The 12,362-nt window shown below is 36.0% G+C and overlaps 2 protein-coding genes across 2 annotated transcripts; both read left to right on the top strand.

Annotated features, from left to right (window-relative positions):
* Nucleotides 1-321: 321 nt before the first annotated feature.
* LOC104096833 (probable histone chaperone ASF1A) lies at nucleotides 322-4,232 on the top strand. The gene is made up of 3 exons (XM_009603265.4): nucleotides 322-723; nucleotides 3,257-3,372; nucleotides 3,509-4,232. The coding sequence occupies exons 1-3, from the start codon at nucleotides 615-617 to the stop codon at nucleotides 3,860-3,862; spliced, it is 579 nt and encodes a 192-aa protein (XP_009601560.1). The 5' UTR covers nucleotides 322-614; the 3' UTR covers nucleotides 3,863-4,232.
* A 3,646-nt stretch (nucleotides 4,233-7,878) lies between these two features.
* Nucleotides 7,879-12,072, top strand: LOC104096832 (2-hydroxyacyl-CoA lyase). Its single transcript, XM_009603264.4, has 2 exons — nucleotides 7,879-9,606; nucleotides 11,320-12,072. The coding sequence occupies exons 1-2, from the start codon at nucleotides 8,197-8,199 to the stop codon at nucleotides 11,632-11,634; spliced, it is 1,725 nt and encodes a 574-aa protein (XP_009601559.1). The 5' UTR covers nucleotides 7,879-8,196; the 3' UTR covers nucleotides 11,635-12,072.
* Nucleotides 12,073-12,362: the final 290 nt, after the last annotated feature.

Raw genomic sequence — 12,362 nt, 5'->3', positions numbered from 1 at the left:
ATGAAGGAATTGATTATCCAACGACTAATAAAGAAGATTGTTATGTAGGAAGTTGCATTAAAAAACAACAACAACAACAACGATCTAGTGAAATTACATTAGTGGGGTGTGTGGAGGGTAGTGTGTATGTTTCCGAAAGACCCTCATCTCAAATTTGCATTAAAAACATTTTTATTTTTAAATAGTTTAAATCCCTATTATTGGTATGCATATAACATATTATCTAGCAGTATTATATATGTATAAACGAATGTATATAATATTTTACATTATTTAATGGAAATATATAAATTTCTCCCAAGAGCTATGAGGGACTTGATGAAAACTCCCGCCAGAAACCTACTATATCCGGTAGCCGGAGAAACAGCAGGTCACACCTATAAAACGAAATCATTTCGTCCGAGCAACTTCCCCCACAAAATAGAGGGGCTGCTGCTGCTTCGTTCTTTTGATGTATTTTGTTCTAATCAGTTGCCTTTTACTTGAAATTGTTGGTCATGGCGGTGAAGAAAACTTGCTCTCTTTTGTGAAGGTTCTAGAATTTGAGCTCATCTTCGCTGAATCCGACATCCAGCATTCTCACCACTTACAGCTTTGGTTAGTTTCGCTACAATATGAGTGCGGTGAACATCACGAATGTCACCGTGTTAGACAATCCGGCGTCTTTTTTGACCCCTTTCCAGTTCGAAATCTCTTACGAGTGCGTTACTCCTCTCGACGATGGTGCTTCCTCTATCTCTTTCTTCCATTTTTCTCTTTTGCCTATTACTGGTACCTATTTTTGCATGATGCATCTCGATACATATTAGGGTTACTTTTATATAAAGAGAGTTCACTGAACTGATTTGACTAATTTGCTTAGATTTTTTTCATATTGTTGGAATTAGTACTTGTGTATTTCATTGAAGCACTGGCCTTCGTGTTGCTAAGCTGTTGTAGAATCTTGTGACTTGAGTATAAATATCCAGAGGACAAATATATTAGTGTTTGAGGCACCTCAGTTAAAAGATACAGAAAAGGTTTGTGCATAAATTTGGTTGTTTTGCTAGAAGTAGGGTTCTACAGTGAGGTGATTCTTTCAATCATAAATATTGTCAATTGGTTGGCCTTGCTAGTATTTTGCGGGGATGAATAGCATCATATGAGCAATTTGTGTATTATCATTTGCTCAGAGGAGGTTGAATACGAATTATAGGAGTAATCAGCCTTGGGCTCATGAAAGTTGTGGATTCCTTCATGTTGGAGTTTATTGCACGGTGCACTTATCATGTTATATGTGCAGCATAAAAGGCATATATTTCCTCCTAATAGTCCGAATGTTATGCTGATTCTGATTGTGGATATTTGAATTTTAAGAATGAACTCGTTGTGAACCTCTGCCTTTTATTTCATTTCACTTACAGCCCATGATCTAACTTGATGATCTGAATTAGATTATTTGCATGTGTGCCCAAAGCAATGAAGCATCTTGGCCTGTCCCTTAAAGTATCCTTTATAGTTGGTTCAAGGTGGGGGAGGTGGTGTCTTGGTGTTAGTTCCAGCAGTAGCTTCAAGAAAAGGATTTTCATTTGCTGATGGCCCGCAGCTAAGAGATTCTAATACTACAGGAATTTCATAGTAATAATATTCAATACCATGTTTTATGTGAAGCATTAATACATTCAGCAGTCCTCCATTTCTAAATCCTCATGCACAAGATGAATTAAATAACCTACTTTGCATTTTTTCCTTTGGGGCTGTTTGGTCTGTTTATGGGATTCGAGGGTGCCATAATACCATCAGACTAGGGACGGATCTGGATAGAAGTTTTTTGTGAAATGGATTGTTGTGAGGAGATATAAAAAATCTTATAATGGTGAAAACCTGTATATGGGATTTAATGTAGTTTTTATTATTCGCTTGATTCATGTGATCCAGGGTGGAAAACAACTTTTGAACCCAGGTGTTCATCTAATTAAGTGTAAAAAAATGGCTGCTTGGTGCACAAAGCATCCCACGTTTACACAGGGTCCGGGGAACGGGGAAGGGCAGCACCGCAAGAGGTGTGACGTAGACAGCCTACCCTAATGCAAGCATTAGTGGCTGCTTCCATGACTCGATTAAGTGACATCTAATTAAGTAAAACATTTTCGTAAAAATTCATAGGAGTTGGTCTAGTGGCACAGTGGTTGGTAGACGTTGAAAAAACTCTGGAGGAGATGAATTAGTTTAAGACCCATGGTATGAATAATCCCCTCGGTAAAAGTGATATCTGCCTGGAGCCAGCCATCAGATCGTCAATTCAAAGAACAGACATAGGATAGTTTTGTGTAATTGCTTATTCACACCTAAAGTCAAACGGAAGGCGGATGTTAGTCCTTCGTAATCCGATTGAGCGTTATTTGCTTCCATGTCTCAGAACAGCAAATGATCATTAGGACCTCAACCATCTGTCCCAACTTTTAAGGACTCTATAGGTGGTTAACAGGGAAGAGAATGGGCTTAATGTTTTAGCATTTTTTTCGGGGACCTTCTATCTTACTCAGGAACTTCTGTCAATTTAAGTTTGTGATTCTGTCTGCTGCAGATTATGATGATTTTAGAGATACGTGCTTCTTTTGAACTAATTGGGAAAATTATCTTTGTTATATGCTAAAGTGAGGGGAAACAGAGTTTAATGCTGTTGTGGATTTTCTATTTTAGATGCATATTGTTCCAACTTAGTTTGCTTCTTTCATGTGCTATTGCGTATACCTTTTTATTTTTTTTATTTTTTTTGGGGAGGGGTTGGATAAGTAATGTGCTATTGCATATACTTACTTTTGTTATGTAAGTATCTGTCTGTTGAAAGATAATATATTTGCTTAATGAGGCCACCCTTTTTTAGGTGATCTGTTTGTTTTGGTAACACAGTTCCCTTCTCTTTTAGGATCAAAAGTTCAGTAAAATGATCTATGAATTGAATGAATAGAAGCTATATTCTTTGCGGATAAAAATTCTCCCACCAAATTGATTTTTATTATTTAAAAAACTGAGTGCGTTCTGGCTGTTTCATGGATTAAGACTACCAAGTACCAAGTGTGCCACTTATTTTCTTTCTTTAATCTGATTTATTTGATTCATATGGGTCTAAATGGAGCACATGGTTAGTGAGGATTCATGCAGTTGACCCCAATTAGCTCGGGATTGAGGCTTAGTTGTTTGGTTGATGTTGTTGTAAGTATAATTTATTTGATTTTGGTTGCATCAGGTAATCTGTTTGTCATATGCTCTGCAGATTTGGAATGGAAGCTTATCTATGTTGGATCAGCTGAAGATGAGACATATGACCAACTTCTAGAAAGTGTTCTTGTTGGCCCCGTAAATGTTGGAAATTACCGCTTTGTCTTGCAGGTATTATCTCCTGGATTTCCAATGGTTCATTATGGAACTAATGCTTTGTCTGCCTCATTGAATTTATGCTATATCTTATACTAATGCTTTGTCTGCCTCATTGATTTTATGCTATATTTTACAATCTTGATGCTAGGCGGACCCTCCAGATCCTTCAAAAATTCGTGAAGAAGACATTATTGGTGTCACTGTGCTCTTGCTGACCTGCTCATATGTGGGGCAGGAATTTGTACGAGTTGGCTACTATGTGAACAATGATTATGATGATGAGCAACTGAGGGAAGAGCCTCCACAAAAAGTCCTAATTGATAGGGTTCAAAAAAATATATTATCAGACAAACCCAGAGTAACAAAGTTCCCTATTAGCTTTCGCCCTGAAAATAGTGAAAGAGAGGAGCAAGCCCCTCCACCTGATCACGTGGTTGAAGAAGATCCAAACGAAGGGCAATTGCCTTTGCCTAAGAGTAAATCAGAAGAAGATGGAGCCTAATATGAAGATGTTTACTTTTTTTTTCTAATGTTTTCTGTTTTGGTTTGACAGTATTGTGCTTTGGAAGGAATCTCATCCGGGGTTCTCGTGGATGATATCTGATCACCAAAGCCCGTCTTTTTTCGCCCCCTCTTCTTGTGATTTATGTATCAAGTCCAGTCACATTTTGAAGCAGTTAACCAGGCTGGTTTTTAGGGTTCAGAAGCAACTGTATGTCGTCTAGATACCAATTTTGGCTTTAAAATTTGGTCCAAATTGGTTGATATGCAGACTCTAATGACCTTATGGAACTGATGGTCTTGATTTTATTTTTGTGCATCTGAAGTACAATCAGCAACGTTATTAAGCAAGATATCTTTTTATCTAGTGACATTCTTTGGCATCCATCAGTTGAATCACATTAATCAGAAGAGGAAATTTCCACGAGATGATTGCTGGTACATTCTTCTCCCTCAGCAGTATGCTAGCATAGGGACCAGTAATTCATGCAATGTTTATGTTTCATTTGATGCCCCTTTTTTGACGGAATTGTAAGTGATAAGACATAATTAAGCAGTTGTTGCCTTGTTGGTACATAATCAGTATTCATGTTGACGTGCTTTTATATATCCAGTGGGGGCACTTATGAACCTCTAGACTCTTATTCTGGACTGACTTCTAAGTCAAGTTTGTTCAATTAGTTGATATTTACACCGATAATCCAACATCACATCGAGGAAAAGCTGGCATAAAATGGGGTAGAAAACTTCACGAAAAAGATAGAGATCCACTTGGCTCGGATAATTGTTCTCAATGAGTATGAAACGAAAATGAGAAATTTTCCTCTTCTTTGTGTATTGCCGTTTTCAATTTCATTTTGAGACGTCAAAGGCCACTTGTTAACATGTGTCGGGCACGTTTCGTCAAACCTATTAGTAATGTGTAAGGAAAATATATTAATTAGATCACAATCGGTGCGAGCCTTTTACTCCAAGTTTTAAGACAGGTCACCTAATGTAATGTCTAGGTGTGCATAAAGTGGTTCGAGCCTCACTAATTTTCAAAGAACAACAAGAATGATAATATGTCATAGTGAAAACTTGATTGAGGCGTGTGCAAATATTAACATTTTATTACAATAAGTTAAAGGATGGCATAAATGTGTACGTGGACCGGGTTGGTTCGGATTTTATCAAAACCAAACCAAACCAATTATATCGGTTAGGATTGATTCGGTTTTGTCGGGTTTTCAGGTTTTTTTGTTACATGAATACTATTTCAATTTTGTATTATTAAAGTTATAGATAAAATTTTGATAAGTGAATATATATTTACTAAAATTTAAAAAAAATAACAAACATATGATCTATTAAAGCGATCTTATGGGAGAATATTTTTTAGTAACACATGATAGTTTATTTTCTTAGTCGTCTACCAATAATTTTTGGTTGATGTACGCTTTTAGGGTTAATCAAATTTAATAATTAAACATAAAAATCAATATGATACCTAAATAATGATATGTTCTATGTAATTTTAGATTATCAAAATACCACTTCAAAACATATAATAATTCTTGACATATGAATATGAAAGAACAAAGAGAATATTGACACATTTCAATAACACATAATAAGAAAGTGATACAATCTATTATTTAAAGTAAATAAAAATGAATGCACTTTATAGTTCTATTAAATCTTATATCCCATGAGAGGATCTCAAATATTTGTAGACATCTTTTAAATAAAATTCTATATAAAGTCTTAAAATTATATATAAAAAATTATATAATTATATGTCGGTTTAGTTCGTTTTTTTACTCAATACCAAACCAAATCAAACCAAACCTAGTCGGGTTTTTTAATCGATTTGGTTTGACTTTTCAGTTTGGTGCGTTTTTCGAATCGATTTGTACACTCCTAGGCATAATGCCACATTGCTTAACACGCATACCTTAATTTTCTTAGTCGGTCAAGCTTAGGGATACTGGATCTGGATTTATGGAGGGAGAGTCTTACAGAAATGTCCAAAATAAGCTTAAACTTTCCAACCTTTAGTCATTAATTAAATACTTATCAAAACTAGCAAAACGCATATAAAAATTAAAAACTTAGATAAATAAGGATTTTTTATCTCCAAGAATCACAGGAAAAGACCTCCTTTCATATTTTTAAATGTGATGCAAGACGGAAAGAAAATTTCATGGATAAAGTAGCAACAAGATGATGAAACACAGAAAAAAATACAAGATTCCAAACCTAAGCAAAAAGGTACCTTTTTCAATTGGTGTTGCTGAGATTCGTTGAGAACATATAGATGAGTCATATATACAAAATTTGAGGAAGATGAGAGGTGATTTGGACTAATTTAGTACTCCCTCCGGTCCACTTTAATTGATTTTTTGCCTTTTTTTGTGGTCCACAATATTTTATTTTTTTAAATAGCAAGAAGAAATTAACTTCTTTTTATCCAAAGTTGCCGTTAGAGTAAATAGTCTAGGAGTGTTTATTATATTTTCAATGAACAAATTAAGGTTAATATGTTCAATTTTATTGTTAATTGATGCTAAAAAGTAAATTTCTTAATATGTGTGAAAATAATCGAAAAATTAATTAAAGTGGACCGAAGGGAGTATCAGAATTCGTAGTTAAACTCAAGTTTTTTTTTTCTTTCTACGACACAAGTATCATGCATGTATCTCAAGCATAAGTACACATGGATATACATTTGATACAACTATGATACATATGTGATACACATATCATCTTTTTCCATGGTCATCTTCTACTTCGAAGTTTCAATTTAAACAACCTCGAAACTCCATCAAATCATTCAAAATCTGAGATTCAAACACCGTAAGATGTACCTAATTTATTCCAACAACACCCACTCAAAAGAAAGCAAAAAAATATTTTTTTTGCTACAAATAGCTAATTTGCTAATATTGGTAATATTTTATAAATTGACTAATTTTTATACAAGTTATTTATGGAATGACATAACTGGGAGTACTAATTATCTTATCTAGGATTTGAAGGTAATGAGTTCTCTAGCGTAAATCTAACACTAGTCACAAAATTATAGTCGAGGTATATTTTGGATTAATTTGGTCTAGTTAATTCAATTTTCTGGTCATAATCATCAAACTGAAATGAGTTCAATTCATTTTTTTGACCAGGTTAAATATTCTGTACACACCATCAAAATAGAGAAAGAAAATTGGTAAAGATTTTTGAATATTTTAACACGTCAAATTGGGTCTAAGGCTCTAAGCTATTATACTCGACGATTTACATAGATAGTAATACTCTTCTAACTTTATATAAGATCCAAATTCATGTCATTCTTTGATACTCAGTTTATTATCTTCCACTATTAGCTTTCTAAGTTTTTAATAAAAGCTTTTAAGTAAAGTAATTGGAGTGTATTAATCAATTTAGAAATAAAAGGTTGTAAAAATCTCAGTATTAAATTGCAAACCTACTTTCTGAACAGTTTTCTCATAAGTTGGATAATAATTAATTGATTTTTATTCTTACTCATGTGTAAACATAACTTGTTAAGGAGCAAAAAAAGAAGAGAAACATAAATCTAGTTTGGCCAAAATCAATCTAAACTGGGCGAAAGTACAAGGGATAAAATAAAGAGCAAGGAATGAGAATTGAGATGAAAGGGGCGGTAAAACGGGAAAGAAAATGTAACGTGGAAGATAAATCTATAGGCTACAAAAAAAAAAGGAAAATTGAAGAGAAAAAAAAAGAGCCTTGCTCACACATATGAAATTAGCGATACTTTCATATGAATTTATCCAAAATTATTCGGCACTATTAATTAAATTAGTGAAGCAAATATGTTTTTTCTTTGATAGATCTTTTCAAATAAATTTAACCTTTTTTAAAATTATAAAACTAGTAAGTGAGGATTATTCAATCCAACTTATTTGGAATTGAAGCGATATTGTTGCCTTAATTATAAGAATTGCGATAGTTAGTATTTTTAAATATATAAATGTTACTTTAGAAATCTATGAAATCAATATCTGACATATGAAATTAAATTCTTGTTTGGCAATCGTTCGGTCAAAGAACCAAAAGAAGGAATCAGTAGGCAAAAGCAAAACCAATTTCGTCATTCCAAACACTGCCTCCGACAACTTCAGCCGCCACTCCAATATCTGGTGTAGGCATATCTAAATCTAATATTCTGACGGAACAGATATCTATATCTATATATAAGCAAACACGTGTTCCCATTTCTAAATATACCAATTGATTCTCTCGACTTTCCCAAAAAATTAAATCATCAGTAAAAAACCCACACTGTAGAGTCATCCGTTTAGTAAAACTCCTCCAATGTCTAATTCCGATCACCAAAACCCATCTGCTATCGATGGCAACACCTTCGTTGCCATGTGCCTTGCACGTGCCGGCGTAGACCGGATGTTCGGCGTCGTCGGAATACCCGTTACTTCCCTTGCGAACCGGGCGGTCGCTCTCGGTAGCCGGTTCATTGCTTTCCACAACGAGCAATCCGCCGGTTATGCTGCTTCAGCTTACGGCTACCTTACGGGTCGACCCGGTATTCTCCTTACCGTTTCCGGTCCCGGTTGCGTTCACGGCCTCGCCGGACTTTCCAATGCAACCGTTAATACATGGCCCATGGTCCTGATTTCCGGGTCATGTGATCAGAAAGATTCGGGCCGGGGCGATTTTCAAGAATTAGACCAAATTGAAGCTGTTAAACCCTTCTCTAAATACTCAGCTAAAGCTACTGATATAACGAAAATCCCTAGCTGTGTTTTCAGTGTTTTGGATAGGGCCATGTCGGGTCGACCCGGTGGTTGTTATTTGGATCTTCCTACTGATGTACTCCATCAAACTATTAGTGAATCTGAAGCCCAGAAATTAATCAATGATGCTGAGAATTGTAGGATTAAGGAGGTTAATCTTAAACCCATTGTTAAACATTCTGAAATTGAAAAGGCGGCTGCTTTATTAAGGAAAGCAGAGAGGCCTTTGATTGTGTTCGGAAAAGGGGCTGCAATTTCTAGAGCTGAAAATGCTTTGAGGAGTTTAGTTGAAAGTACTGGAATACCCTTTTTGCCAACACCAATGGGAAAAGGTTTATTGCCTGATAATCATGAGCTAGCTGCTACTGCTGCTAGATCACTGGCAATTGGTAAATCTGATGTGGCGTTGATAGTTGGCGCGAGGCTTAATTGGCTTTTGCATTTTGGAGAGCCACCAAAGTGGTCTAAGGATGTGAAGTTTATTTTGGTTGATGTAGCTGAGGAGGAGATAGAGTTAAGGAAACCGTGTTTAGGGTTGGTTGGTGATGCTACTAAGGTTGTTGAGATGTTACATAAGGAGATTAAGGATGACCCTTTTTGTTTGGGGAAGTCTCATCCTTGGGTTGAGGCATTGGCAAATAAGAGTAAGGAGAATGTTTCCAAAATGGAGGCACAGCTGGCAAAGGATGTTGTGCCGTTTAATTTTATGACACCAATGAGAATTATTAGAGATGCAATATTGCAAGTGGGCAGTCCTGCTCCTGTTGTTGTCTCTGAAGGTGCAAATACTATGGATGTGGGACGATCAGTATTAGTTCAAACGGAGCCAAGGACCCGGTTGGATGCTGGGACGTGGGGGACAATGGGAGTTGGTCTAGGGTACTGCATTGCAGCTGCTGTTGCTTGTCCTGAAAGGCTTGTAGTAGCTGTTGAAGGGGACTCTGGATTTGGCTTCAGTGCCATGGAAGTTGAGGTTCGTTGTCTTTGTTTCTTATATCTTTTACTCTTGATCCTCTATTAATAGTAATTTAATAGCATCTCACTGTCTTTAATTGTTACCCCAGAATGCCTTTCTTTTCATGGTGATCTGACAAGTTCTTTATTACTTTTGCTGCTTGTTACTAGTATATATATCTCGTTGGTAAATTTACCATTCTTTGTTGAGTAATAATTAATCCCCACGAAATGGATTTTCCTCATTTATATGGAGTTGAACTTGTTCGTACCTAATCTTAGGCTCTGATGAAGCTCGAAATGCTAACTTTTCCTGCTAATTAGAGAACTGGCTGTAGGCAGTTAATGTCCTTATCGGTTGTTAAGGATTGAGGATTCTTCTGTAGTTTCATTATACGCTTGTTTGCTGTTCCAGGGGTTAGTCAGATTTGATAGTCAACAGCAGTTGCTATCTTTCTAAGTAGCACATTGGTTTTCAGGATTAATAGCAATGAATGGATTAGCTTAGACTTCTTGATGTTGGATTAGATTTTGTATGGCGTCTTGATGCCATTCCATATTAGAGACATACTATTATTTCGTTTGGCACTTCTGCACCACTAAATTTTAATACGTACTGGACCATATCTTGTAGACGTGCATGTTTGGCTTTATAGGTTCCCTTCTGCAACTTTTTTAATGTAAAACCCGACTCATGTTTTAGTCTTGTAATGCAGAAGTGGATTTGAATTGGTTCAGAACTTGTTAAGTTTAGGTCCCTAAGCCATTAATCTGAGTTACATCCTAGTTCGCCCAATGAAACAATCTTCTAGGGTACGGGGATCTTATCGTTTTCTAGTTGAAAAGATAGTTAAAAAAGAAGTTAAGGGGATTAGGAATGAAGCCTTGATCTGCTGTGCCTTGGCATTGCACGATGATGCCATAAGTTAGTACAATTACTTAAACCTTGTCGTGCAACTCATAAGAGAATTCAACTTGATGTCATAAGTTAGTACAATTTCTTGAATTGGGATTTTTGTAACCTGCTCTAATTTTGAAATCAATACTTAGTATAATTGATGAGCACACAAATTATAATTTGAGTTAGCAAAATTATCAGTTTAAGGTTCTGTCTGTAGAAATATGGACCAAACTTTACAAGTACATAATTATTTTAAGAACATCTTACTTTCCATATACTAGAAAGTTATTCGATGGCACATTGAATCAACCAACAGTTCGTTAACTAGCGGTTACGACTGGAACCTAGCCCCTTCCCTTGGTGTGCGGTTCTTAATGTTGTGCCCATAACCTGCCATATCAGTACTTGCATTCATCTTGTGCTACCCCATTAGACCAGTTCTGGGGTGACTCATGATTTTTCTTATCTATTTATTTATTAACCCTGCAATGTTACGCTTTCAACTTTTCCCCCTTGTTGCTTGTGGCAGTAACCTCTTACATTTGTAGGACTTATTAGTTTCTTATGGATACCATGATCTCTCTTTTGCTTTCTGTTTAAACTTTATAGCATTGATCACACTCTTCGCAACGCAATGTTATACTGCAAAATATACCTTACATCCTCAGTTTGTTCTCAATCAGTTGCTATGGCACTTGTTCCTTCTAATTCTAAGTTAAACTTATTAGTTAGAGTTACGTGTGACACTGTTCGCTCCCATATCAATTTCTTGGTTTACTTTCTTTTGAATTTTTGTTTACTCTTCTAATTCAGTGCACTTATGTACTGCAGACCCTAGTTCGCTATCAGCTCCCCGTTGTGGTTATAGTCTTTAACAATGGCGGAGTTTATGGTGGTGATAGGAGGAACCCTGAAGAAATCACTGGGCCTTACAAAGAAGATCCAGCACCCACCTCTTTTGTTCCTGGTGCATCGTATCATCTTCTAATTGAAGCCTTTGGAGGGAAAGGATACCTTGTCAGGACACCTGATGAACTTAGATCTGCACTTTCTGAATCTTTTTCGGCTAGGAAGCCTGCTGTTATCAACGTAACAATTGATCCGTATGCTGGTGCTGAAAGTGGCAGGCTTCAGCACAAAAACTGAGGTTCGGGGTCTGTGATTACTCGTGTCTAAGATATGCTTGCTGAAGTTCAGTTTTTGTCTGCCACTGGTATAAACGAGGAAGAAAAGAAAAAAGAAGGAAAACGAAGAGAGACTGCTCTTGTGACTTGGAATGAACCTCTATCTGTGGAGAAAAGGAATAACAACGGAAATAGGATAAGTGAATGTCTCATCTCAATGATGCCAACTTCTTAATGATTATATGAAGGTTATTTTTTAAATATTTTGTTAGAGTTGTCACAGATAGAGGATGGTCCAGTTGATTATGATGAATGAATTTTCATATACTATGGCATTAAGGAGGGGAAAACTCTTATGTAGTAAGTAGATTGAGTTGATCTGTATAATGGATTTGCAATAAATATTCATCCTTGTACCGACTAAGGTTACTTTTAAGATGATTCCTATGGTTTTTCTGAAGTCTCATCAGGGGCGGACCCACCTTATAGAAAAGGGTTCAAGTGAACCCGTTTCATCGAAAAAAATCTGTTATTTTTACAAATTACGTATATAAAAAAGAACCTGAACCCACTTTGACATAACCAGAAGTTGCAGAGCAACGGCCAAGTAGGTTCAAAATGTAGCATGGGTCACAAGTTCTCAAACCCAAGCTGAAACTTTTTCTTTTTCATTTTAGCAAATGGCCCTTATGCTAAACGTGTATCCTGAACACACAATTGAATTCATGTTTCAGTTCATCACTTTTGTTA

The sequence above is a fragment of the Nicotiana tomentosiformis genome, chromosome 2 (assembly GCF_000390325.3).
Source record: "Nicotiana tomentosiformis chromosome 2, ASM39032v3, whole genome shotgun sequence".
Lineage (NCBI taxonomy): Eukaryota > Viridiplantae > Streptophyta > Magnoliopsida > Solanales > Solanaceae > Nicotiana > Nicotiana tomentosiformis.
The sequence above is the reverse complement of the archived record's forward strand: the minus strand, read 5'-3'. Positions and strand labels throughout refer to the sequence as shown.